Source organism: Dunckerocampus dactyliophorus, chromosome 14 (genome assembly GCF_027744805.1).
Source record: "Dunckerocampus dactyliophorus isolate RoL2022-P2 chromosome 14, RoL_Ddac_1.1, whole genome shotgun sequence".
Classification (NCBI taxonomy): Eukaryota; Metazoa; Chordata; class Actinopteri; order Syngnathiformes; family Syngnathidae; genus Dunckerocampus; species Dunckerocampus dactyliophorus.
In genome coordinates this window covers 885001-910713 of record NC_072832.1, presented here as the reverse complement: position 1 = coordinate 910713, position 25713 = coordinate 885001, and the positions used below count along the sequence as shown (strand labels likewise).

Below are 25713 nucleotides of genomic sequence, written 5' to 3'. Positions count from 1 at the left end.
GCGAGCTACTCACTTCCATACGGGGAGTTGGCAGAGGATCCGTTGAGGAACCCCGGGGAGCTCGGCACCCCCAGGTTCATGCCGGCGTTGCCGTAGCCGTTCATGCTGTTGCTGACGGTGTTGTAGCTGGACTGTTGCGGGGTGCTGCTGGAGATGTACCCCCGGGGGGACACGCTGCTGGTGTTCCGGCTGTAGCCCACTGGGTGGTGACAGGAAAGGGACGTTTACACGTACAGATGGCACTTTCATAAGACGAGAGCTCTCAACTTAATGGAGGCCTGTGTTGTTGTGGAGATGGAGCAGTTATTCAGAAATGTGGATTTCTATCCTTTTTAACGAGGGGGAAAAAAAAACGTTCACCTCCCGCTAACCTCTGCAGCCGCTACTCTGACTTTGGAGCGCAGCGCAGATCACATACCTTGGTCGTTCCCTTGTGACTCGGACACGTTGACTGCTAGCTGGCTGCTGAAGGAGTTGACTCCCATCATGCCGTGGGAGGCTGTGTTGGCGAGGGAGGGGATCTGGTTGTGGTTGCGGGGAACGCTGTACAAGGCCTCGGCGATGTCAGCTGCCCTCTTCAGAATGATCTCCTGAGAAGCGCAGTACGGGAGAAGGCGAAGGGTTGCTGTTGGGTTTTTTCTGCAAGTTTCCTTTTTTAAATCCGCGCGTCGCCTTTGAAGCGCGGGTTCACGGCTATACGGCTAACTCGCATCCCGCTCCAGATATAGTGGTGTGAAACATCGCCTGTGGTGATGCTGCCGGCCGTGCGCATACAGACCTGATTGTTGTGGGGCATCCCGTACAGGGCCTCCACGAGGTCAGCCGCCCTCTTCAGTAGCACCTCCTGGCGATGCGAGACAAAGAAAGAGGAAGTGTTAAACGGCCACACAGCAACAGACGGGCGTGGAACAGCTCGTGCATTCCCGATCAACAACGTTTTCAGAACCACCTCACCCCCCCCCCCCCCCCCCCCCCCGTGGGACGCTACAAAGAGCGTATGTCTCGGTTAGCGTACGGCCAAACGGTCTAAACTAGACTCCACCCACTGGTGACTCGGACTCTGTGAGGAATGGATCATTCTTCTTGTAGGCTTACACAGACTCCTGCTTCATTATCGTGTGTGTGTGCTTTATTTCCTCATACAACTCTCTCTGTCTCTGCCCTGCGCTGCTGAGGCGTTCAAGCACACTGCGTATGTTTGAGTGTTAAAGGAAGGCTGCACTTTTTTTGGAATAAATATATATATATATATATATATATATATATATATTTATATATAGATATAGATACAGTATATAGATATAAATATATATATATATATATATAGATATAGATATAGATATAGATATAGATACAGTATATAGATATAAATATATAGATATAGATATATAGATACAGTATATAGATATATATAGATATAGATATATATATATAGATATATATATATAGATACAGTATATAGATATAAATATATATATATATAGATATAGATACAGTATATAGATATAAATATATATATATATATATATATATATATAGATATATATATATATATATATAGATACAGTATATAGATATAAATATATATATATATATATATATATATATATAGATATAGATATAGATACAGTATATAGATATAAATATATATATATATATATAGATATAGATACAGTATATAGATATAAATATATAGATATATATATATAGATACAGTATATAGATATAAATATATAGATATAGATATATAGATATAGATACAGTATATAGATATAAATATATAGATATAGATACAGTCTATAGATGTAAATATATATAGATATAGATATAGATACAGTATATAGATATAAATATATAGATATAGATATATATAGATACAGTATATAGATATAAATATATAGCTATAGATATAGATATAGATATATAAGACGGTCCCTCTGCCAATGTGGCCCGCCAGTCAAAAGGTGTCCCCCCCCCGGTGTGGGGCCTAACCAGGGACTCCAGTGAAGGAAACCAGGTTGAGATGCGTGCGGCAAGAAAAGCAGCCTGGTTTGTTCCTGCTGCTGCTGAAGTGTTCAAACTGTCTAAAGTGAAAGTGGTTCTGCTGCCACTGGTCTACAGTCTGTACATGCAGTAGTAATAGTAGTAGTATTCTCAGCAGTACTAGTAGTGGATTGGACGCCCTAAGAACACAATCACCTGGATGAAGGAGGACATTCACAGGCCAGGTTCCTCTCGATTTCGCTCCCCTTTTGGTCATTTCACTTGAGTTTGTGGTTCTTTCAAACGTGCATGCAAAGTTACACGGGAATCCAGTCGTCCCTCTCCACTTCACGGTTCCTACATTGCTCCCTCGCTCTATCACGCTTGCTGAATTCCTCAAAGATGGCTGCCTTGCCCGTTATGAGTTCAAGATGACTGAAAGACGAGTCACGGGCTGGATTGCGGTCACCAGGCGTCAGTGATGTCACATTGATGAGACGTTAGCTTACGTTGCGTTACCTCCGCACCGCATGGAGGCGGCCATGGCATGTCCCACATGACGTAGCCAAAACATTCCGTGTGTAAGGGGGACGTTTTTGGCGTCTTACTTTGTCCTTCTTCCCCACTAAGTGGTTAGCTTGCTATATGCTATGAGCGGCGGCTGTAGCCTGCGCTTTAGTGTTGCGCAATGTGGTGGAAACGGAGTGTCAAGGTGACTATAAGGCTGGTAGTTCATGTCTGGGGGGCTCCAATCATGTTAAAAGCCGTATTTAGAAAGTCACAAAAAGGTTTTCTATGAAAGTATTCCATTTATTAACATTGAATCCCACTTTGTCGCGTCTGGAACCAATGAGCCGCGATAAACGAGGGACGACTGCACACCACTTCCGCAGTTCAACATGTCTGAAAAGGAGCAGGAAGAAGCAGAGTTTATTTCATCCTACCCCTCCTTCAGAACACTGCAATCACTGTTCTACGCTATCGCTTGGCTTCTCCAGAGCGCCCAAATAAAGAGCAGTCCTGTTTTTAAGAGGAGAGGCGCCGCTCTTCCATTTGCACACCACTTTGCTCCTCCCATGCATGCAGAGCTGTGAATAATGTTCCCTATCTTAATTAAACTGGCACGGTCCTTTAAAAAAACAACACCTCACGCTTGATTCCGGGCTTCCAGAGTTCAGCGGCAAGTCGCCTCTCCTCAGAACAATAAAGTGAATTAGCTGAGGGTTAATCTAGTTCTGTTGTAATGACGTTAAGGAATTTTTCAATTAACCTCTCTGACTGGCTGCTGCGAAGGACTTCACAAATGACTTCCCATCCAGCAGGATGGGTGCCGGCGCCTCGGGGACACGGACGCTCAGGATGCCGCCTTATCCGTGTCTGCACGCTTGCCCCCGCTCCACAATGCGGATTAGCCGTGTCGCTTTGGCTCTTAACACCGAGGAGGAGTTGGCCGCCGATCCGGCTCGTCCCGCTCCGTTCCGAGCGCTCGGGCGAGGCGGCGGCGTTTGAATCTGCCACTCGCCGTTAAATCCCTCTCAAGCGAGCAGACTGCTCGCTTTGTTTTTCCACAATATGCTCCGAGCAAAACCTCTTGTCCCTTTTTTTTTGGTCGTTGGAGTGCGCTCGATCCGACGGAGGCGAGTTGTCGCGGCGAACGCCGGCTTGTCGTCACCTGCCGCAAGGCGGACGTTTGTTGACCGGCCTCTTAGAACCCCGCTTTAAAGCAATGCAAATCTGCCAGCAGAAACGTCTCAGATGGCGTTTGTTTTCTCCCACATTGACTGTGTTTTCTTTCGCGGGCCTCGTAATTTGTCTGAAGTGTTCCATCACTTGGCAGTGGCGGCGCGGGATTAAGACGGCAGCTGCCGTAAATGAATGTAAACACAGCCTCCGCGCCTTCAAACAGCGACCTCCAAGACTCGGCCTGCATTCGCCAGGCGCGCCGGCGTACGCGTGTGTTTACGGGCCCTTTCATCCCGAGGAGCACATCTAGCGCTCCCTGATTTATCAAGATGAATCGCCGCAGAAGCACTTCCAGCATATGCCAGGCTTTCTTATGGAAACATATCGCTTAATCCAGCCCACGTTAGCGGATGGGTGCTTCTCAGAACGGGCATTTACCTCTGAAATTGGTGTGTATGCTCAACGTGGCATGCATCTAGTTTGCATACAAATAAAGAATTACGCTCGCCGTGCGGCAGGTAGGCTAAATGAGAGGACCAGCTGTCTTGATGTGTTCTCATCAGGCGCCGCGCGTTCGTCTCCCGCGCGCTGAGTGAGATAAAGTGGCTTTCTGTCGCTTTCTTGCCCGCAGTTAATAATTACCAATAATCTATTCTATCATATTTCTAGATCTCCTACATGGCTCTCAATTTTAAGCAACAATTAAAGCAATTAAGAGCGCCTCATTCGCGAGCCGTGTTTCATTCGCCGTAAAACGTCCGCTCGCTCCTCGTCCATATGGCGCTCTGCAGCAGCGACATAAGGACAGCTCGGGACGCGGGAGAGAGGAAGAAAAAAGGGAGGAGGAGGAGGAGGAGGAAACGATATTGCCTCTCATCCTTAATCTGTCGTTTACCGCGTGGTGTCTTAACTAACCGAGCCGCCTCAAGTGGGCGGCGCCGTCGCGTCCGAGGAACGATGAGAGGCGCCGGCGTTCGAGTTCGTCGTCTTCTGACGTCTTCTTAGCGGCCAACATTTCCATGTAAATCCCAATTCTGCTCCGGAATAAGCGTAATTGGCTTTCACGTCACGGAGACGTATCAGAGGACGGCGCGCTAAATGGAAACAATTAAAGGCCTCAAATGATTCCTTTTGTCGGCTCGACAAACGCGTGACCGATTCCCGCCGTCGTCGGTGTGTTCAACCGCCGCGCGGTGACGGATCAGCTGAGGTTTCCACGCGCCTCCGAATGACGAGGCTTCCAAAAGAGTCCGAACACGATTCCTCCAGCAGCAGATTACGGATGTTGTATTTATATTATGGCACTTGATAAAAGAGGGCCGAGGTTGCGTAGCTCGGAGTGCTAATGCCATTATAAAAGCGTAAGGCAATTACTGTGTTAGCTGTAGCCCGAGGTAATGAATGCATTAGAAGCACGGGGCCATTAGATGAAGGTACTTCAAAGAGCACACGAAGAGAGATTCATTTAAATACACGGCTAATTGCTTGACATGAGCACATTTGTAATATTTTCTCCTGGTGGATTACGCCAGGAATTGGAAAAGAATGGGCTTAGGCTCATTTTGGGGTGGGGGGAGTAAAGAATCCAAAGCAATCAGCTTAATAATAAAACAATATTGAATTTCCACTTTTAATTTCATAATGAATCTCATTTGTTACAGAAGAGAGGAACTGAGTGATATCATGTGATATCCAGTCTATTTGTCCGTTACCGCCAGAGGGCACACAATGCTATTATAAATTGTCTTTTTTATGTTATGAATAGAAAATTGTTTTATAACAAGATCTTAAAAAGGGGGGATGGGTCGGTGGTGAATTCCAAAGTCTCTCTTCACTTAACGCAATGCCCGCAAACCAATCTCCTTTCTCATCACTTGACTGCTCCCACTTATTACTTTCATATTCACTCTGGACTTTGCATTGAATTTTTATATCTGCGCCCCTCCCACAGGGTCAGACTGTCATCTAGCATGTTGTCTTAGAATTACGAGGTAAACTTCAATCAGAGGCAGCTTCCCTCCCCGCCCCGGCGTGTGTGTGTGTGTGTGTGTGTGTGTGTGTGTGTTTTTCTCTGTGTAGCAACAATATTAGCGTGCATCCCTCGCTATCCATGAGCACTCCCATATTGGCTTTCTGTCTCCTTACAATTACCACGTGTCTTACTGGTCCCAGGGAGAAGGCTGCTGGAAATCAATAGCGCAGTAATATTATCAACTGGAGGGTGAAGTCATGGGCGGGGGCCGGGCGGGGTGTCGATTTGCCTTTCCGCTAATGCACAGCGCGCGTCCTCCGGCTTTATCTCCCTTTCATAGAGTTTCCCCGGCTCACCTGCACCCGGTAATGGCCGCCCTCTATATGCCGTTTGTGTTCTCATTCCCAACCTACACGCCAGCCTCGCCTCTTTTATTGGGAACGTGCTTTTGACCCCCAGCGCTGACCCTCGGATGGCAAGCTTAACAATGACGAATCACTTGGCGGGATCATTTACATGCCCCCTGAACCCCATATTTGGGTCCATTAGAGAGCAAATCAAATATTTATGTTGTTTATTGGAAGTGCAGGGTTTCATCTCACTGTGTGATTGTTTCATGCAAAGGTTGGGAGAGCGCGCTATATTAAGCACACGCGCGCCCGGGAAACTAATCTCGGGTCCGCTGCGGAGAGCCGTCTCACTGCCAACAACGCTTTGTATTCATGGGAAGACGGCGGCTTTCCGCCTAATAAAGTCGTGTTTAACAACGTCTTTCAGCGAAAGACACCGTGACTTTAAGGCGGCCGCCTCCAAAGCACGGCCTAAAATAGAATGTAACAAGAAAAGTAAAAAATATATAATATTATTATCTTTTTAGTAGCATAAAGTGGAAATATCAAAGAAAACAAAGATGCTATTTTTGTTAAAATCATAATATTACCAGAAAGTTGTCATTTTTGGAAAATTAGTTTGCAGAAAAAGTTATTATGTTACAAGAATAAAGTCAAAACATGATGGAAATAAAATTTGCAATTACAAGAAACTTTGCAACAAGAAATAGTTGGAAAATTTAAAAAAAAAAAAAAAACGCTGTAATTTTACGAGAATAAACTCGTAATATTTGGAGTAAAAAATGATGTCATTTTAGTTGAAACGTTCAAGAAAAAAAACATTATTTTCCTTAAAGTCGCTAAATTATGAGAAACAAACAACATGTCTTGAAAATTGCCTTGGGGAAACAAGAAGTGCTATGAGAATAAAGTCAAAACATGAAAGGGAATAAAGTCCCAATTAGCAGAAGAAAATGTACAAGAAGAAAGTTGAAAAGAAAAAAAATAGCAGCAATGTAAAAAACTGCTATAATTTTCTGACAATAAAGTCAAAATATTAAGACAAAAAAAGTCACAACCTACCGAGAAAAAGTCTCAATTTTAGGAGGATGAACTCATAACATTATGAGTCTTTTTAGTAGCATCAAGTTGAAATATTAAAGACGCTATTCTGTTGAAGTTGTAAAGTTACGATGAACAAATAAAGTTGTAATAAATATTATGGCAGTAAAGAAAACAAGAAGAAAGAAAGTTGAAACAGCTGGAAAATTAAAAAAACACAACAGCAGAACTAATTCATTTTACAACAAAGTCAAAATATTACAAGAAAGAAACATTATGAGGATAAATGATGTCATTTCAGTGGCATAGATACAAAAGAACAATGGCATCATCTTCCTTAAAGTCATAATATCAGAAACTAACTAAAGTGGTCGTTTTTGGAAAATTGGGTTTGGGAAAAAGTGAAAAAGTTATGACAATAAAGTCAAAATATTCGGGGAATTTAGTCAGAGAACACCGTCGTAATCTAATGAGAAAAAAAGTTGCAATTTTACGAGAATACGCACGTAATATGAGGAAAACCGTCATCTGAGTAGGATAGAGTTGGTTTTTGGAATGTTTGTTGTTGGAATATTATGAGAAATAAAACAACAATGTTGTAATTTTGGGGAAATTCGGCTGGGGAAAAGTTAAAATATTATGGCAATGAAGTCATAATTACGAGAAGAAAGTTGAACTAGTTGGAAAATATCAAAAACCACACACACAACAGCAGGAATGGAGAAGAACAGCTAGAATCTTCCAAGAATAAAGAGAAAAAAGTCAATCTGATGAGAAAAAGTTGCAGTTTTATAAAAAGAAACTGGTAAAATTCTAAGGAAAAATGTTATTTGAGTAGCATAGAGTTGGAAAAAAGGTTGTTTTTTTCTAAAAGTCTTAATATTATGAGAAACAAAGTAAATGAGTGTTTCTTTTGGAAAATGAGGTTAGGAAAAAAGGTATATTATGGGAATAAAGTCATAATGCTATGAGAAGAAAGTTGAAATAGTTGGAAAATGTACAAAAAAACAGCAAAAATCAATACTAGCATGAGTTCATACTCCTAATAGGCTAATATGACAACGCTGAGATGCAGTTTTTTGTTAGCATACCCGCGCGTGTTGCTTTACAAAATGCCAACGTGGCAGTGTTGCATCCTTCCGTTTTCACTCTGTGGATCTCGCTGGAAAACGTTTGGACCCCCCGGCATTAAGGAACACAGCTAGCCGCCCCCGCATGGACCAGGAATGCGTTAAAGGAAGTGGATATTAAAGGTGCTTTAGGTTTGGCGGCTAAAATTAGAGTCACATTTCATGTGGAGGTGCTGTGTCCCGTCTCCGCGGGGACCGGCTCTAATTGAAACACTTCATATAGCGCTGTGCTAGCGCTAGCTGTGATGCTCTATTTCTCCGCAGCGCCTCGGTCAAACATCTTTGGCGACCACACAGCCTGGACTTTATTAAATAGCCTGTTGGACGTTAATGATATTGCCCGTTGCACGCTGGGATTTAATAGATAAGGTTGGACTGCGTTATTAAAGCTGGAAGTTGGCCGCCACTTCCCTTCTTTGGAACGGACTAATCAGTCAGGTTATTACGCTCGACACATCTGGAACGTCACTCGCCCAAACGCTCGGCGGCATGGTAGCAATTAGTGGAGATTTGTATTAATAGGAAAAGGAAGAATGACAGTGCAAGAATCAAAGAGTTTGTTCTCAACAGGAGGATGATCTTCCGTCGTCGATATCGCTTTCGACTCCTTTGCCCAGGTTCAAACGCAAACAATGAGGAAGCCGACGCATAATAACACGCCCCCTTTGTCTATTAGCGGCGCTAAGACTTGGGGGTTTACGGCGCGGGGTTGTGTAAACAAAAGATTAAACCAAATCGAGCTGCAGAAAATGAAAGGAAAACATGAGCGGGGTAATGAGGGCGCAGACGTGGTTTCTGGCCAGATTAGCATCTCCACAGACTACTGGAGAGGAAAAGGCCTGATTGAGCTATTTCACCGCACAGACTTTACGCCGCGCTCCTCCCGCTAAACCCATGCAATCACCACGCTGGCTAGCGGCTGGGCCGCATGTGTGAAGGCAGGCAAAGCTGTTCCGCTCGCTCGCCGTCCTTCTCGCGTTGGGTGCGGCACTGACCTTTGGTAACCTTTCGGGGTCGCCGGGGTGTCTGGGGATGACCTTCTGCAGCCTCTGGAAGCCGTAGTCGATGGTGGGCTCGTTCAGGGCTGCGCACGAGAGGGAAGAGCGGCGTTAGAAGCGCTCACATTGGGGAGACGCTAATTGAGCAATCTGCTGGAGTGTACAGTAGAAAAGCCATTTCAACACAGAAGACCCGCAGCTCCGTGGGTGGCGTGTGTGCGTGTGCGTGCGTGTGCGAGATGGGAAATGACACACTTCCTCGTGTCACCAAGTGTGATTCCATTAACAGCCATGATGACCTACATCAGGACCCCCTCCCTCTTTGAATATTGACTCCTGCTAAACTTCTTTTAATCTAACAGAGCTTTAATAATCTGCGAAAGGCTGTCCACACATTGATCTCGCGTAAGCCGCTGTCATCTTGCACTTCTGCGCCGACCGTACCGCCACGGAGTGCGGCGTGATGTACGGCGGACGATCCCGCCGAGCCATCAATCTCCCCCAGCCCTCAAACAGTCATCTGGAGCACGAGGCACATCGGGCGATGAATCAGGGGCACAAAGTAAATGAATCATAACCAAGACTTTGGTGGGAGCGGGGCCGCTTATGTCTGGCAGTCCTAATGGGTAATTGAAGGCTTCCTCGCAGCCCCGCCCGATGCTAAACAAGCACGTGTGCGCTCGTAGGCAGGGCCGGCCGGGGGGAGGAGGCTGGGGAGAGGGGTGCAAAAAGGGGGAAGGAACGACTTAATAGAGAACATCACTTCTGGATGTAGATATCATTTTGAGCAGAGTAAGTCGGCCGAGCAAAGGCGCCCCATAAATCAATGGCTTTCTATGGAGACTAATAGCGAGCGGCTGCCTCCATTCATTGTTCAGCTGTAATTTGGCCCATCACTCATTACTCAGCATGTAATTCCAGCATTAACACCGCACAGCTCGCTGAACCCGCTCAGCGCCAGAGAAAGGGATGGCATGGAGGCGCGTGCAGCCGCGTGCACGCACACACACACGCACACGCGTTGTGTGTTGGTGCAAACCGGAAACCGGTGCACGGCAATGGCCAGCTGGAGCGTGATCAAATGCAGCAATTACGTGTTCAAGCATGGCGCTAATCGATCGCGGCTACGGTACAGTCATATTCGGACGCATTTCCCTCGCACGCCGCCGGAGACCTGATTTGACAGGTCATCATCATGCCCCCTCCCCCCCAAACAAAACGACACAAGGCCCGCCTCACAAAGTGGACAAACACAGTCTCCTCCTTAATAAAGGATTGATCGGCCGTATTGATCATACATGACAAGGCTGCGGCGAGGAATTTGGCCTCTTTCCTTTGTTATTTCCAACCCTATTCTCATCCATGCACCCCACCCCACCCCGCCCCCGTGCATGCGCATACACACCTGCCCGGCGCGCGAGGGAGCGAATGTGCGTACCCCCGCCAGACCCCGATGTAAATTGTGTATGTGTAAAAAGCACTCCATAATCAGGCCATCCATCATCAGAGGCTGTCAGTGGGGGCTCTCAGGGTGATACATCACGCTCTCCTGTCCGCCGCCTCAGCTGGGGCCGCACCAGCCGCCAGGCATGCTGGGAACGCAGCCGGAGAGGCGCTCACGGCAGGACGAGACCTGGACCGGGAGAGGTGCTCGGCGGGGACGCGCCTGTGCCGATGATAATGATGCCCGATCCATGAGATTGGGAAGCGGACAGGATGTCCTGCAGGAATGTGTGGAGCCTTAAGGGCTCACACATGTGCAGCCAAAACACCAGCCCTGACTCGGTTTCCTGCGCCGGCGGAGCGGGAGCGAGGCGTGATGCCGGCGTGACGACACGCCGCTCTCTCATCTATCACGGAGATGATCTTTGGAACAACCCTGGCGTAATGAAATTGGTGCCACAGAGCGCCATCTGCTATCGATTTCATGCAAATGCTGCTGACAGCTGATGGAGACTTGCATTAGCGCTAAACGCCGCTGTCAGTTGATGACTTGACAGTTTTGTAGCGTGTACACCGGCGCAGACAGACACAGACAATGTCAATAATCCTGTAAGAGCTGCTGATGATACGGAGCCAGCACTTACACGCCGGATGGGGAAGAAATGCCTTTGTAGCGCTGGATTGTTTTTGTCCTTCGCACAAAGATTTTCTTTCATCTTCTCAAATGATTTTGGCTTTTCTTTTCAGTACCGCACACGTTGACAGCGTCCTCGAGGAAATGTAGTGCCGCCTCGTCCTTTCGGTGTTTTCTTTCACAATTGTGCAACAACTACAGAACCAATGTTGGGCCCTTTGGGCCAAGGGGAGGCCGCATTAAATGTTGCTGTGAATCCAGCATTTCACAACTTCTCCCATTCTTCATTTCTCAGTGGAGAACAGCATCAACGTTCTTAAATGAGCAACATTGGGCCTTGGCGGAGGTCTGCGTCCCTGTTTTCATCTGCAACACCGCCCGCCACTGATTCATTGATGAATTGTGTGTCGAATTCAACGCATCTTGAAGCAGCTCAGAGGGAAGTAGAGTGCAGTACAAGGATGCCGCCAGCAGAGGCGCTGTTGAGTCGGTGTCAACTGGAAGAACAGCACAACGAGAGCAATGGGAAGTTGAGCTCCGCGCAACGCTGGCTTGGAAACAGGAGTTCAGAACATTCAGAGAGAGATTTAAAATGATGCTTTTTAAAACCGTACAGTGGGAACACGAGCAGCGTCATCAATCCTTTCCAGAAGAACAGACTCAAACCGAAACGCACTCCGACCAAAAAAATTGCCAGTTATTCCGTCCCGGACACCCAAAAACATGAACGTCACTTTGACCCTGAATAAAGACTCGACTGTTGGCGGCCACGAGGCAGCGAGCCCCACGCAGACACCGCCTTGGTGTTTTGCTAGGACTTATTTCTTGAATTGAGTAGCCTTTCTCGCCTTCTTTACCAAAATGCTCCCACTTGCAACCTTCTTTGGCTCCACTGTGGGCTATTTTGCAGCCGTGATCAATAAGAAAAGCAGAGACTCGTGGCGTAACTGTGTTAGTTAGCAGGTCCAGAGCAGATGACGTCATAAGCGTGCAAGCATTGTTGCCGGAGGACGATGGTTTCCATGCCAACACCTTTCTTTGGGATAAGGAAACAATGACAGCAGCATATCGGACGCTAACCGAGGTGCCGCTGTCATTGTCCCCGTAGTCGACTCGTATTGGTCCCAGATGATGAAGGCGGCTTGTTTCCATAATATGGCCAAACAAGGAGGTGGGGGCTAAGGGTGTGGATGCCCCAACCTTTCTGTGAGGGCCGCATGGAAACATGAAACCCTCCACAGACATCCCATAAATCCCACCCAGGGTGGGGAGTCTCGCCAAAGAGAAGAGGTGGTGGTGGGGGGGTGAAGAGGGCAGAGTTATGATACGGGTGGTGGCGGTGGTGGATTGTTGTGTGAGTGGGGGGGGTGGTAGCGGTAGTATAGTGTTTTGCTGGCACGTTCCAGTCACGCCCGCTTCCCGGCCTGCGGCCAATCAATACCACTTTCCTGTTTTAGAGGTGGGTAATTATGAGGTGGAGAGATTGTGTGACCTCTCACCCCTGCTGCATTACCGGGCTGATATTAAGATAAATTGCCTGATTTTGGGTAAACATATGCTGCAATTCAAACTGTCAGCACTGGTTTGCTCAGGGATAATTTGTATTGATCTCCTGGCTTCTTCCCCATTTTGCTTACTGACCTCACGGATAATTAGAGAAAAAGAGACACGGGGAGGTAAGGCAGGACCTGCATTTGAATACTTTGTAGAGCAGATGAAGAGCACCGAGGGAGGGGGCGCAGCAGGGAGAGGGAGCATTGTGGACTAATAGAATTTTCATTTTGTTCTGTTCAAATTCAGACAGGTTACACGCTCTGTCCAATTAGGGGGCTGCTTGTGATCCAGATAAGAGATTGAATTGTTCCAGCAGAGCCTTCTCTGGCGTTATTAGATTAGAATTTGTCATTTGAAAACGGGCCATTCCCGATGATCCCGCCTTTTAGGAATGCTGTTTTGTTCAAGTTTTCTGACCTTCTCACTCTTCCGAGCCGGCGATCGGGTTTCAGAATATGAAGAAATGGAATGCATGACTCGCTGTGCAGCTGCGACCGTATCGCTTCCAATTTTCAGTCCCGCGCACGCGTACGAGCGCCCGGTGGCCGGGCTCCAGTGGAATTCCTCAGACTGGAATGCGCACTTCCCGATCGTGTTTGGATCGGGCGCCCTGACCGGCTCGCGTCGAAGCAGAAAAGCAGCGTGAGCCCGTTGAGTACGAATGGAGAGGCCGTGCTGTCACTCCTGCCGCTCTCCAGCGAGGGGAACGAGCGGGCGACGCTGGCAGCGTCAAGCGCTTCCACTGCAATACGCCACCACGTGCCCTGCGTCCATACAGAGGCGGATGGAGCACATGCCTGGGCTGACAGTATCGGCATATAAGCATAGGGAAATGTTTGAGCAGAGCAGTAAATTTAAGGGAAATTGTTCCTTGTTAAGTCTGTGAGCCTGAATGGAAGCTTGCGCTGAATCCGAGCATTCCTGCCAGCCATTACAGCTTATTACGATAACTCTATCTTTCCAGGAGATAAAAACCTAGCCTTGTTGCCATTTGCCAGCTATTACTTTCGCTAATTATACTTAACTGCTTCAAGCTTATCTCCACTCCTCCTACACCATTGAGCAGTTATTTTTTTCTCTTCCCCCTTAACACAAATTAGAGGTGGAGTGGGATTTGGAACGGGGGGAGACAAATAAACAGCACAGGCAGAAGTTCATTCGAGTGTTATTGCATTTGCGACTTGTCAAACAGTGCAAGTGACGCCTCGGAGGCACCTGCACACATCTGTTAGAAGGAAGGCAGAGCTTCAGCACACATCCAGGCAAGAGCTCATCTTGCTGAGGTCTGGAGACACCAGAGAACGAGAGAATAGGGTTTGAGCAGTCAATCCAGATGCCATGCTTTGGACTCCACAGTAGAAACCGGCGTTGAGAGAGCAGGAAACACGCATGCAGATGAAAACGCCAAAGACAAATTGGCATTTTTTTGTTTGTTTTTTTTTTCTTTCCACTGCAAACCCACGCAGAGCAAACCTCATCTGCCTTGACACTGACCACATCATCTCCATCCACGGCAGCCAGTTACCACCGAGCGATCCCACCTCCAGCAGCCTCGAGATGAACAGGAAATTAAAATTTCAAAGATCTGCAGTTAAGATAAATCAATGGAGAGAGATCAATGTTCATTGAAATTTCATGAACTTTGAGCCAGTACAGATGAAAATAGCAAGACAGTTACAGTGTGCGGCAGATATTGCCCCCGCAACAGATAAAATGTAATTAAGACGGTTAAAAGGGAGCAATGATAGGGACTGCACATCCATAATTCTTCATATCGCTCGTGTTATTAGAACGGGCCAAAGACACCTGTTCAATCCTCTTCAATGACATCTCAAGTATGTGTGCCACCTCTCTGAGGACGACCGTGGACGCTCACACATTACCGGCCAGCAGAAATCAAATGGGTTCCCTTCACAGCTGATTGCGAGCGCAAATTAATATTGTAAAATGAAGATCAATACATGGACGGGGCGCCGATCGATGGCGGCTAAATTACGACCGCGTTTTCCCCCTCATTCAAGATGAGTTGTGTTTTCCTCCCAAAGTCAATACCGCGCTGCCTCCCTCATTCATTTCTCAATAAACTTGCCGATGAATTTCAATCAAAATGCGGCGATGGAGGGGGGGTGGGTGCGTGTTAAAGCCTGCCGGGTGTGGATCACTGGCAAAATGGGGCAAGAGGAGGAGAAGGGGAAAGATCCTCGTCTATCAAGATCACCCCTCCTCCTCCGCCGTCTGTCTGTGCTGCGTTGGAGGACTGATGCAGTGACTCAGTGAGGACAATCCATTACAAAACACACCTCCAACGACACTGGGGGGGCAAAAAGTGTGTCCAATTAAAATGAAATCAATGAATGTGGGAGAAAACATACACCCGCACTTTCATCTTTTTCCTCTGAAAGATACCCACAATGCACTTCGCGTGCCCAAGCAGCAAGTGCGTATTTCAATCCACTTCACAGGTCACTCGCTGATAGCACGCGGTGGAATGATGCCCACCGCGTGCTTCTCCAAGCCTACCTGACAAGCTGCCTGACAGTGGGGGAGTGCGGCCACGTGTCACGTCAGCCCTCTAATTGGACACAAGGACCTTCCTCTGCGGGACCTTGTCGCGCTCCACGCAGGCTCACAAGGCTTTCAAACGACGGCCCGTCTAGCTTGGCAGTCGGAGTCCGCTCCTCTCCCGCCGAGCCGGCGCTAAATACCCCGCTTGTAATGAGACAGGCAGGTATGGCTATTGGATAACACGGCTTGACACATGCTACTAGGCTGCTGCCAACTGGTTACAACCTACTTGGCTGCGGCCGTGACTTTTTATTAATGCCTGTTCAGCGCGCTCGCATGGCCCTGCACTCACAACTTATATGATAATCATATTGTATATGCAATTAAATGCATCTGTTTACTTGAAAATGGCATATCTTTGCAGGCAGCGGGCAACACCCCGTCCGTCGCTGGGCGGCGACTGATGGCGTTCCCAACCCAACCCTTCGGTACAGGAAATGAAAAAGGAAACTCTAAATCTGATCAGCTTTGGAATCTGGGACTTCAAAAGGGACGGCAGGGTGGAGAGAAGACCTCAAGGATCGGCCTGATTTATCAGATAGAAACTCAAGGAGGGTCCGAGACCACGCGATGGCTGGAACTGGATTCATTTGGGTGCTTGTAGACATCCCACAGAAGGAACTGTAACACTTAGTTGTCCAAAAATATCCACTAGAGACCTCGTCTTCAACATCAGCTCGAGCCCCGTGTTGTTTTTCCATCCTTTACCCCGCTGACACTTCTTGATCTCCACCTCTATCGAGTGAGGCACACATGACCCCTTTGTCCTGCGGTTGATGAATGACTGCCTCATACCCATTTTGTCAGATTTTGGTGCAGTGGAGTCGATAGCGTCACCTTGACGAGCAAAGTTTGCGATCCATCAGCCCCTCAAGGCTGTCTGGGCTCTCAACCCAGGCCTGGCAAAGCGCAGTCGCTGCATGGGGGGCATCTGCTCCCATCCAGGATCTTTCAACCAGCGCGCCGCCAGCTTGTGAGGTCGAACAAATGGCGCCTGTTATTACAGTGAGGGCGGGGTGCAGAAGGGAAAAAAAAAAAAACACTTGACTTGTACTAATAGCTGAGAAGCCACGCCGGTCACCAAAGGTCTGAAGACGAAGCACCCTGTCAGTGCCCAGCATGGGAAATTAGCAAATAATGTTCCCTTCCCCCTGACAAATGTGTGACAGCTCGCCTTCGCCAATCATCCTCTCCTAACGTTATGATGCATGTCCCGGATCCCCACTGGAGGATACAGGCGAAGTTTACTGACCCTCAATTTACCCGTGACAAATGGGGGTCCTGGTAAATGTGCGTTTTCTAGGGCGCGGAAGGGGTTCGTTTTAAGCAATGGCGGCTACGTGGATGTCACTGATTAGGATAAATAGCGGCTGAGTGTGTTAGAACTGCTCGCGGTGCCACATTACCAGGGGCCTGCATTGTTGCCCCCTGGAGGGGAGCTTTCACGGAAACTTGGCCGTGATAGAAAACCAAAAGCTCTGATGCAATTAGGAGATTAAATTGGAGAAATTGTACGGCCGGGGTTTTTATTTATGATTTTCTCTCAGATACGGTGCGCCGTAAAAAGGTTACAGTGCCGCAAATGAGCTTGAAAATGTTGTTTTAAAAAGTGCCTGATCACACTCGGCCCGCCTGAGAGAGCGTAATAAAGTATCGACTCAGGGTACAGCTCGGACTTTCTCCTTTTGATTTTCTACAACCTTGCTGACAGTCGGTTGGAGCCGTCCTGTCCTGACCAATGGATAACCAATACATGGATTAGACAGAGGACAAGCTTCCGAGCTCCGAGGGGACAACACTTTGTTGAAAGCCAAAGAGGCATAGACTGTAAATCAGCCCGCAGGACTTTGTTGGGAAAAACATACGCAAGATATGAACTCCTCAGAGCGGTCGGGTAACGGCGACCCGGTGAACTTTGATGTCCTTTTGTCTGTTTGTCTCGTTAGTGTTAAAAAACGTCCGAGAGGAAATGCCAGCAGGAACATTCGACACGGCGGGGTGCTCTCTTTCGGAGAATGGATTGTGAGTTTTGGAAGTGGTTTCGAGGTAATAACCTGAGTCGAGGACGTGCCCCTCTGCTATTGCAGTTGACTCTGGGTAATTTGTGGTAATTTCTTTGAATTGGGGGACTTACATTTCCACAATTAGGGTGGCGGTGCGGGAAGAGTCGAGCGTGGAAAGGAAAAAGGCACAGCTGGGGCCACACGCCGTCGAAAACCACACCTTTCGTATTCGCATGTGAACAATTGGGGGTTTTTTTTGAGTAAGTAAGCAGACTTTTCTTCTCGTGGTTGAAAATATGTGAAAACACGCACCCCCACTGTGCTGCCTGCGCTGTTACTTTTCTTAAAACTAATTAGACCCCAAAGTCTGACTCCCTTTTATTCGGATTGACTTGAAATTGATCACACGGCTACAAAACAAACCCACTGTAATTCCTTGAATTGCCACCAAATTTGGGACACACCTTTAGGGGACGGACGAGCGCATGTGTGCGAGATTTGAGCACGGTTAAAAACGGCTGCACGGTGGCCGAGTGGTTAGTATGTTGGCTACACGGTGGAATCGACGTTTGGGCATCTCTGTGTGGAGTTTGCGTGCTCTTCCCGTGCGTGCGTGCATGCGTTCTCTCCGGGTACGCCGGCTTCCTCCCACATTGATTGGCGACTCTAAATCGTCCATCGGTGTGAATGGGAGCGTGAGCGGTTGTTTCTCTATATGTGCCCTGCCATTGGCTGGCCACCAGTCCAGGGTGTACCCCGCCTCTCGACCATAAGTCTGCCGGGATAGGCTCCAGCATAGCCGTGACCCTAGCGAGGACAAGCGGCATAGAAAATGCATGAGTGGATAAATGGTTGGAAAACATGGCCGCCATCAAGCAAACTAATTGTCTAAAAGTCAATCGCCCATTTGAGGATATCTGTATGCCGGCGTGTCTTCCAAAACATTTTGAGCACAACCCGTACGGGGCGCCACAAATGTCACGGACTGTCATGAGGCGCATGTGTGTCATTTGCTGATGTAACGAGGCTAACTAGCGTCAGACGGAACCAAATCCACACAACCAGTCATACTCTTTAAACCCTTTCTCTCAAGCCTCAACCCTCGTGAGCCACACCAAAGGAGCCGGACCCTCTCTCTTTTTTTAATCAATTGTCCCACCGTCGCCTCCAGGGGTAATTGTATCTTTCCACTCGCTGCAAGCGTACCGAGGGAAGATGGCGCAAGAAGAAACGGGGGGCGAGAACAAAGTCGACAAAGATAGAGAGAAAGGGGGACACGTTTCCTCGGTAAAACCTGATGGTAATCGTCCCAATCCGCTTAGCCTCTGTGACTAATGGGGTCTGTTCTTGAGGGACCTGGCACTTTCACCGGGGCGCTATAGAAGCCATTAATGTCTTAACTTATACACCTTCTCAAGGCTGCGCGCTAACACATGTACACACACACACACACACACACACACACGCACACACTTCCCTCTGGTTCACTCCCAGGCAAACAGGCACACTACACTCCTGTTTCATTATCCCGCCGCCTTGTTGGCCTTTGCTCCGCTCCTGCTAGGGAGGTTAAACGCAGGAGAGCTGGGCCAGACTGCACGCTTGGAGGAGAAGGGGACGCATGGCTGAAGAGGGGGGTGTGAGGAGTGAGGGTCTGGGGAGGGTCTTGATGAGAAACAGCTGCCCCTGGATGCAGGGATCTGGATGAGGGGGCGAGTGCCCCCCCAACACACACACACACACTTTGCAATTCTGCTGTGCTCAAGGCCAGGGCTGCGCTTGAGGCCCGGGGGTGGTGGGAGTGGGAGGCGGGGGGGTTATAGTGAGAGTCTGTCCATCAGAGCTGCAACAGACAGAGGCTTCCAGGTCAGACAGGCTCTGACCTTCTCCACCTCTGTCTCCTCAGCAATGATGACAGATAAGACCACCACTTCCTTCTGTTAGCCACGATAATCACATCCCTCACTTTAGTGCGAACACCTTCCTCACTCGTGTGTCTCGTTACGTACTCCTCTCACTGTCACAAACAGGACACAAGACCCACATATCCAAAACATTGTAGATGCCCACTTCTTGCAAATGCCCAAATGAAGACGTGTGCATTTTTCACTTCACTCATTTGAAGTGGTTTCCCCCACAATCGTACTGACTATCAAACGTCCACAAAAACAACTCGACTGTCACTCGGTAGAAGGCATGAATGTTTCCTTTCAATCAGCGGTTTAAAAAGAATCCAGATCGGGCCTAAGATTCAGTATTTTCTTCCTTTGCCCGTGCCCCATCTCTCACAGAACTCTTAACGACTTCCCCCCATAAGCGTACAAACTAACAAACGGCCATGAAGCAGCTACTCTGTCACTCAGTAGAACACAACGATGTTTCATTTGAATCAGCAGTTGCTTCCTTCCTAGAAATGTGTGTTGTCTTCCTTTGCCCATGGCCCACCCACCCTTCCTTAAAGTTTCACGGGACCCTGTTAACTACTCCCCCCCATAATCCTAGTAACAAACAAACAAACAGCAATGAAAACAAGCAGACAGACACTTCATTTGAATTGGAAACATAAAACCGACACTCTTCCTTCCAAGGTTTCTGCTCCCTAACGACCAAAAAGCGACAAAACCAGAAACCCCACAGCCGTCCGCCGCCCGCCCCCCACCCGTTCCCAAAAGCAAGCGTAAGCCAGCAGAAAGCTTGATCTGTCTCGTATCAATCCAGATAAAGACAATTGGCAGAATGAGTCATCCTGACAGCTTGAGTTTAACAGAGCTCGGCAGCGACCTTGTACATCAGAAGGTCAGAGGGGGATCGGGTTGCACTTGTGGAAGCCCCCCCGCCCCCACTCCGCTCCCATCAAACAGCCTTTTCCTCTAAAACAGTGCAGATCTTGCACATTTTTTACATTCAGCCAAGGCGAGACCTTGGTTGGTTCATTACTGGAGGCTGAGGAAGGAAGGTTTTGACTCACCAGTGTAGACGAATCTCCCGGGGGCACCTTTGCAGAACTGCTTGGACTTGTAGGACAGCGTGACTTCCACAACGCCGGGGATGTGCCGAGGTGGAGTCTGGACGCGGATAGCGTGGGGAGTTATCAGCTGGATTAGAAAGGAGGGGAGAGAAAATAATGAGCCCTCTGCAATAACAACGCCGGTTCTGTCAGCGTTGGGTGAAAGCGCTACCTCGCTCCAGACGAGCATGGTGCCGAACACCACTTGTAGGCCGTCAAAGAAGTTGTCCCCTATGATGATGACAGTGGCTCCTCCGGTGGTCCATCCCTCGCTGGGGCTGATAGCCTTGATGCACGGGGTGGCTGCTTATCCAACACAAAGAGAAGAGCAAATTCAGCACCGAGGCTTCAACACGTCGTGGCCGTTGCACACACCGTAGACATGCTAGCGCATCACTTCTACATCCAGCCCTCACAGAGACGTATCATGGAGATTGCCTCTGCTGGGGAGGAGGAGGGTGGGACAGATGGCGGGGGGGGAATATGATGGATTTGTCCTTTAAGGCACGGGAATCAAAATCATTTATCAGCGCGGCGGAGTGGTGTAGTTAAGCAGACCCTTCAAATGGTTGACTTCACAAAGGCTAAACGCCGCGCTCGCCAGGAAAATGATTTGATGTTGCAAATGACGTGTCAGGGCAAATGTAGCCATCAAAATTGATTAAGCGCACGGCGGCGTGTACAGTAAGATTTCAAAGTTGCAGCCCGTCGTAAATGAGTCAAGAATAGAAGGCGTGAAAGTGGAAATGACAAGCACAAGCTTTGCCGCTTCATGTCGTTTCATTAGCTTTTGTTCTGCGCGTGCACGACAGCGCCGTCGAGCTCCTTTCGGGTTTCGGAATGTCGACGCTCATGAATTATTCATACTTTTTTTTTCTTTTCTGTTTGTCTGATCGATCCAGTCCACTCAGTCCCACGGATCTCAGAGGGAAATTTGGATAAAATCAGGTCATGTGAATCAAATCTGCACTAGAATTTTGGGTTTTCCTCTTTCAGGCATAGCTCACCTGTTCAGTACGTACTGTAAGAACTACAGCCTTCCTCTTTCACCCGTGCCACACCTCTCCAAGAAGTCTTAAACAACTTATTTTAGTAGTTTTCCTCACAATCCTGCTGTCTAACAAGCAAACAGCCATGGTGAGAACTAGATAGTCATTCCACAGAGCACAACAAACAGCATCAAATTGTACATAATGTTGCACAGTTTCTTAACTACCACGGAATTTTGCGTTTTCTTCCTTGGCTAACTGCAATCCTACTAACAAACGTAACAAACATAGAAACATCTAGATAGTCACTCAGTAGAGAGCAACAATCTTTTATTTGAATTATCACCAAATTGTGCATAGAACTGTGTGGTTCCTTCCTAAAAAATAATCCAGTTATCCCCTGAATATTCACCTGATTAATATAGCCTCATACCTCCAAAGGTGTCTTGGAACATATTTGAATAGTTTAGAACTAAATAACAGGTAACACTTGTCAGCACTCAGTATGTGATGCAGGAATGTCTATGTAGTGTATTTCTGTATTCCACCTTTATTATGACATTTTTGCAGAGCTGCTGGAAATTTGAATTTCTCTGGTAGATGGATCAAGTATCTGTCTATCCATCCATCCATCCACCCATCCACCCATCCATCCACCCATCCATCCATCCACCCATCCATCCATGCATCCACCCATCCATCCATCCACCCATCCATCCATCCACCCATCCATCCATCCATCCACCCATCCATCCATCCATCCATCCATCCACCCATCCATCCACCCATCCATCCATCCACCCATCCACCCATCCATCCACCCATCCATCCACCCATCCATCCACCCATCCATCCATCCATCCATCCACCCATCCATCCATCCATCCATCCACCCATCCATCCATCCACCCATCCATCCATCCATCCATCCACCCATCCATCCATCCATCCACCCATCCATCCATCCACCCATCCAGATACAAATGCGTAGTTTCTTCCTTCGCCATCGCCCAAGCCCCACACCTCCAAAAAGTTCAGTGAAACTTATTGACTCCAAGTAACAATCCTGCTAACTAACAAATGGCTCTGAAAGCAACGACATAGTCGCTGAGTAAGACAAGCGTTCTTCTTTCTCCCAAGCCCCGTACCTCCAACACACATTTCTTGAAACACGTTTGAATAGTTCCCCATAATCCTGCTAACTAGTAAACGAGGGGCAGTGAAAACAAGTAGATTGTTGCGCTCTGCTGGGTGACTAACTTGTATCCGAGTCAGCACCAAATTGTTCAGTTTCTTCCTTAAAAAAAAACAATCCAGATCGCCGTTTAATATTCGCGTTTTCTTCCTTCACCCAAGCCCATACTTCCAGAAAGTTTCTCTGAACTTATTTTAATAGTTTTCCCCACAATCCTGCCCACTAACCAACAAATGCCCATGAAAACAACCAGACAGTCACTCGGTAGAACACCAGTGTTACATTCGAACCAGCACCAAGGGCTGCATAGAATTGTGCAGTTCCTCCCTTAAAAAAGTCCAAATCTACCCTAAATATTCACGTTTTCTCTGTAAGGCACGGGAATTAGTGAAGAATAGAGGCCGTTAAAGTGGAAATGACACGCGGTCGGAGTCGTTTCGGGTTTCATAATGTCGACGCTCATGAATTATGCACACTTTTTTTTCTCCCGTTTTCCGTGATCGATTCCATCCATTTCATATTGTTTATTATTACAATGCTTTTCATCCGCCGTGACGTGTGCGGCAGGGCTCCGCCGTACGTCAACCGTCCGACTTGTTATTATAATCTAATTTGAGTGATCTGGCGCCTCACATGCGCTGTCGTTTGATGCATTACCTTAATATGGCGCTCGGCACAACGCCGTGTTTACCGCACAAATAGCATGACAGCTATCCATAAAGCAGCCGCATCAGGTTTAATCTATTTCCATCAATATCTTTTTGAATATACAATGAATTACGTGTGCAGTTCCCCTTTTCCTGCTAGCCCCGGCTGGCTGCTTTTTCTTCTAAACCTCTATTATCCTTTCCATCCAGTCAGTAAATCACAGTCGGCCCGCGTTGTATGGATCACCTCCGACAAGACATCTCCCTTTGTTTGCCTTGCTGTTGGGCCTGTTCGGGTCATGTTTGCCATCTCTCCCTGCCCATAAAGTGCACACACACACACACACGCACACACACACACACGCATGCACGCATGGGTACTACAGGGAATCTGACTTTAACAGGCGCTGTTGACTTCATGCTAATCACCTCGTACAGATTTTCATTTGTGAGGCCTGGAGGAGTGACATTTGCTTTCCTTAATTGCGAAGCGCAGCGTCTGAAAGAGGACCAACCCTCTGCGGGCGCGCCGGGCCCCCCCTCTAAGGGCCTGACCTTCATCAGTGCGGACGATTACAGCAAATAATTCACCCTTCAAAATTACTGTAAACAAATTGACTTTGGGGAGGAGAGCGAGAGCGAGGGAGGTGTGTGGGGGGCGGGGGGGGGGGGGGGTTACGATGGTGACTGTGACTGTTTGGGAGCGGGGGGGAAGGGGAGGGGGCAGCTGCAGCCTGAAGCCGACGACAGGCACACACACATCCAAACGCCCACACACACACCCGAGGAGAGACAGTGACTGGGGGCCCTAAGCCGTCCACCCTCCTGCCCGCGCATTTGCATACGCCTCAATGCACGGGCAGCGCGGGGAGCATGTGCTGAATGGGGGACCGTGGCAAAGTGGATTACACAGTCAGCGCCGGCGATCTGATGACAGACACGCACAGCCCCCCCCCCCCCCCCCCCCCCCCCCCCCCCACACACACACACACACACACACACACACACACACACACCCAGCGGATGAAAGTGAAAACTTTACTACATGACAACAAATCCACCTGTATCCCCCCTCCCCTCCCAAAAAAGTTCAACATCTATTCTTTTCTGTGTGTGAATTCCTGATCGTTCTGGTGCAGAGTGAGCGGAGACGTGAGCGCCGGGAGGTCACGCCGCCGGTATTGTGACACTCAAACAGGTCTGATGTGGCCCCGTGAAGCCGTCCTTTGTTCTGCCTGCTGAAATGTGTTGTAATTGTGCTGTGGGATGTCCAGATGGTCGGTTGATAGTGCAGCTGATGGGATTATACCTTTTACCTCTCCCTGGGCCATCTGTTCCCTTTGACTCTCTTCCTCCCTCACTCTCTCTCGCTCTCTGCCGCTCAACCTCTCTCGTTCCTGCTCTCCTTCTCCCCCCCATCTTTCCTCCCTCGCTTTCTTTCCTCTTAGGCCCAGCAGTCTGGATTCACTTGTCTTTATTGCATAAACCCTAACAGCATTACAGCCACTTGGCATGCAAATGAGGCAGGCGCTGCAGGCTCTATGCTGAGTCTCCTATATTGTCTGGGGCTCTATAATAGTGAGCTAAGGAACGTGTGTGTGTGTGTGTGTGTGTGTGTGTGTGTGTGTGCGTGCATGCGTGCACGGGGATGCCACGTGTGTGTGTGTGTGTGTGTGAAAGACTATTTGTGAGCATGTTTATGCACCTTTAAGCCTGAATCCATACATGTTTGAGTGGCAGGCAGCCGCATGCGTTTCTGAATGCATAATATGCTTGTTCTGTGACGGGGCACACAAGTGGGCGGGAGGGAATACCGTGACTGGCAGACCTCCGCCAGCACCACATTGTTCATTGATTTTGTCAAAATCAGCCATTGTGGGTATTATTTATCCTACGGAGGGATTGTACACATTCATACTTTGGAGCCACCAAGACCTCCTAACAGTTTCATTTCACGATCATTTCATTCTTAACTTCAGATCTCAACAAAATGTTATCGAGATTTCATGAATTTTGACAAAATTATGACTTTTTTCTTGATTTTCATCCAGATTTCTAATCAATTGGAGCTGCGGGTGGCACTTGGGGGGGGGCAAGACACACGCACTCTTCATCTGCCAGCAAGGTTTCAGTGAAGACAAATACAAAAAATGAGTATAATTATTATTATTTGTATTTATCATTTTTAATTATTAGATTTTTAACAAAAGCATGTTTAAATGATTTTTATTAATGGCTATTCTGCTTATACATAATAATAATAATAATAATATAATACAAATCCTTTGGATAAATATAGCAGCTTCTAAGAAACCCAAGATCTCAACAAAATGTTGAGATCTCACCGTTATCTATTATGTGTTATCCTGACTATCACTGAAAACATGACATGGAATCCAGGAAGTGAACTACATGTACTGTACTAGATGTAGAATGGATGGGGGGTAGGATTAAATAAGCTTTGCTTCTTCCTACTCCTTTTGGACATGTGGAACTGTGAAAAAATGATTCACGAGATG

At 47.8% G+C, this 25713-nt stretch overlaps 2 protein-coding genes across 5 annotated transcripts in view; one reads left to right on the top strand and one right to left on the bottom strand.

Annotated features, from left to right (window-relative positions):
• The window catches only part of mgmt (O-6-methylguanine-DNA methyltransferase), a 95296-nt gene extending 78238 nt beyond the window's left edge, over positions 1-17058 (top strand). The window contains exon 7 of the mRNA XM_054797825.1: positions 15718-17058. The gene's annotated coding sequence lies outside the window, so the exon portion shown is untranslated. The remainder of the gene's footprint in view (positions 1-15717) is intronic.
• LOC129193587 (transcription factor COE3) overlaps positions 1-25713 on the bottom strand; it is a 105160-nt gene that overhangs the window by 8230 nt on the left and 71217 nt on the right. For 2 of the 4 annotated variants that reach the window (XM_054797818.1, XM_054797820.1), the window contains exons 10-15: positions 20536-20669; positions 20325-20451; positions 9155-9243; positions 779-844; positions 419-590; positions 14-199 (exon numbers count right to left, since the gene is read on the bottom strand). In XM_054797818.1, coding sequence (XP_054653793.1) covers positions 14-199; positions 419-590; positions 779-844; positions 9155-9243; positions 20325-20451; positions 20536-20669 — 774 coding nt within the window. The remainder of the gene's footprint in view (positions 1-13; positions 200-418; positions 591-778; positions 845-9154; positions 9244-20324; positions 20452-20535; positions 20670-25713) is intronic. The other 2 variants (XM_054797819.1, XM_054797821.1) reach the window with 1 other exon arrangement.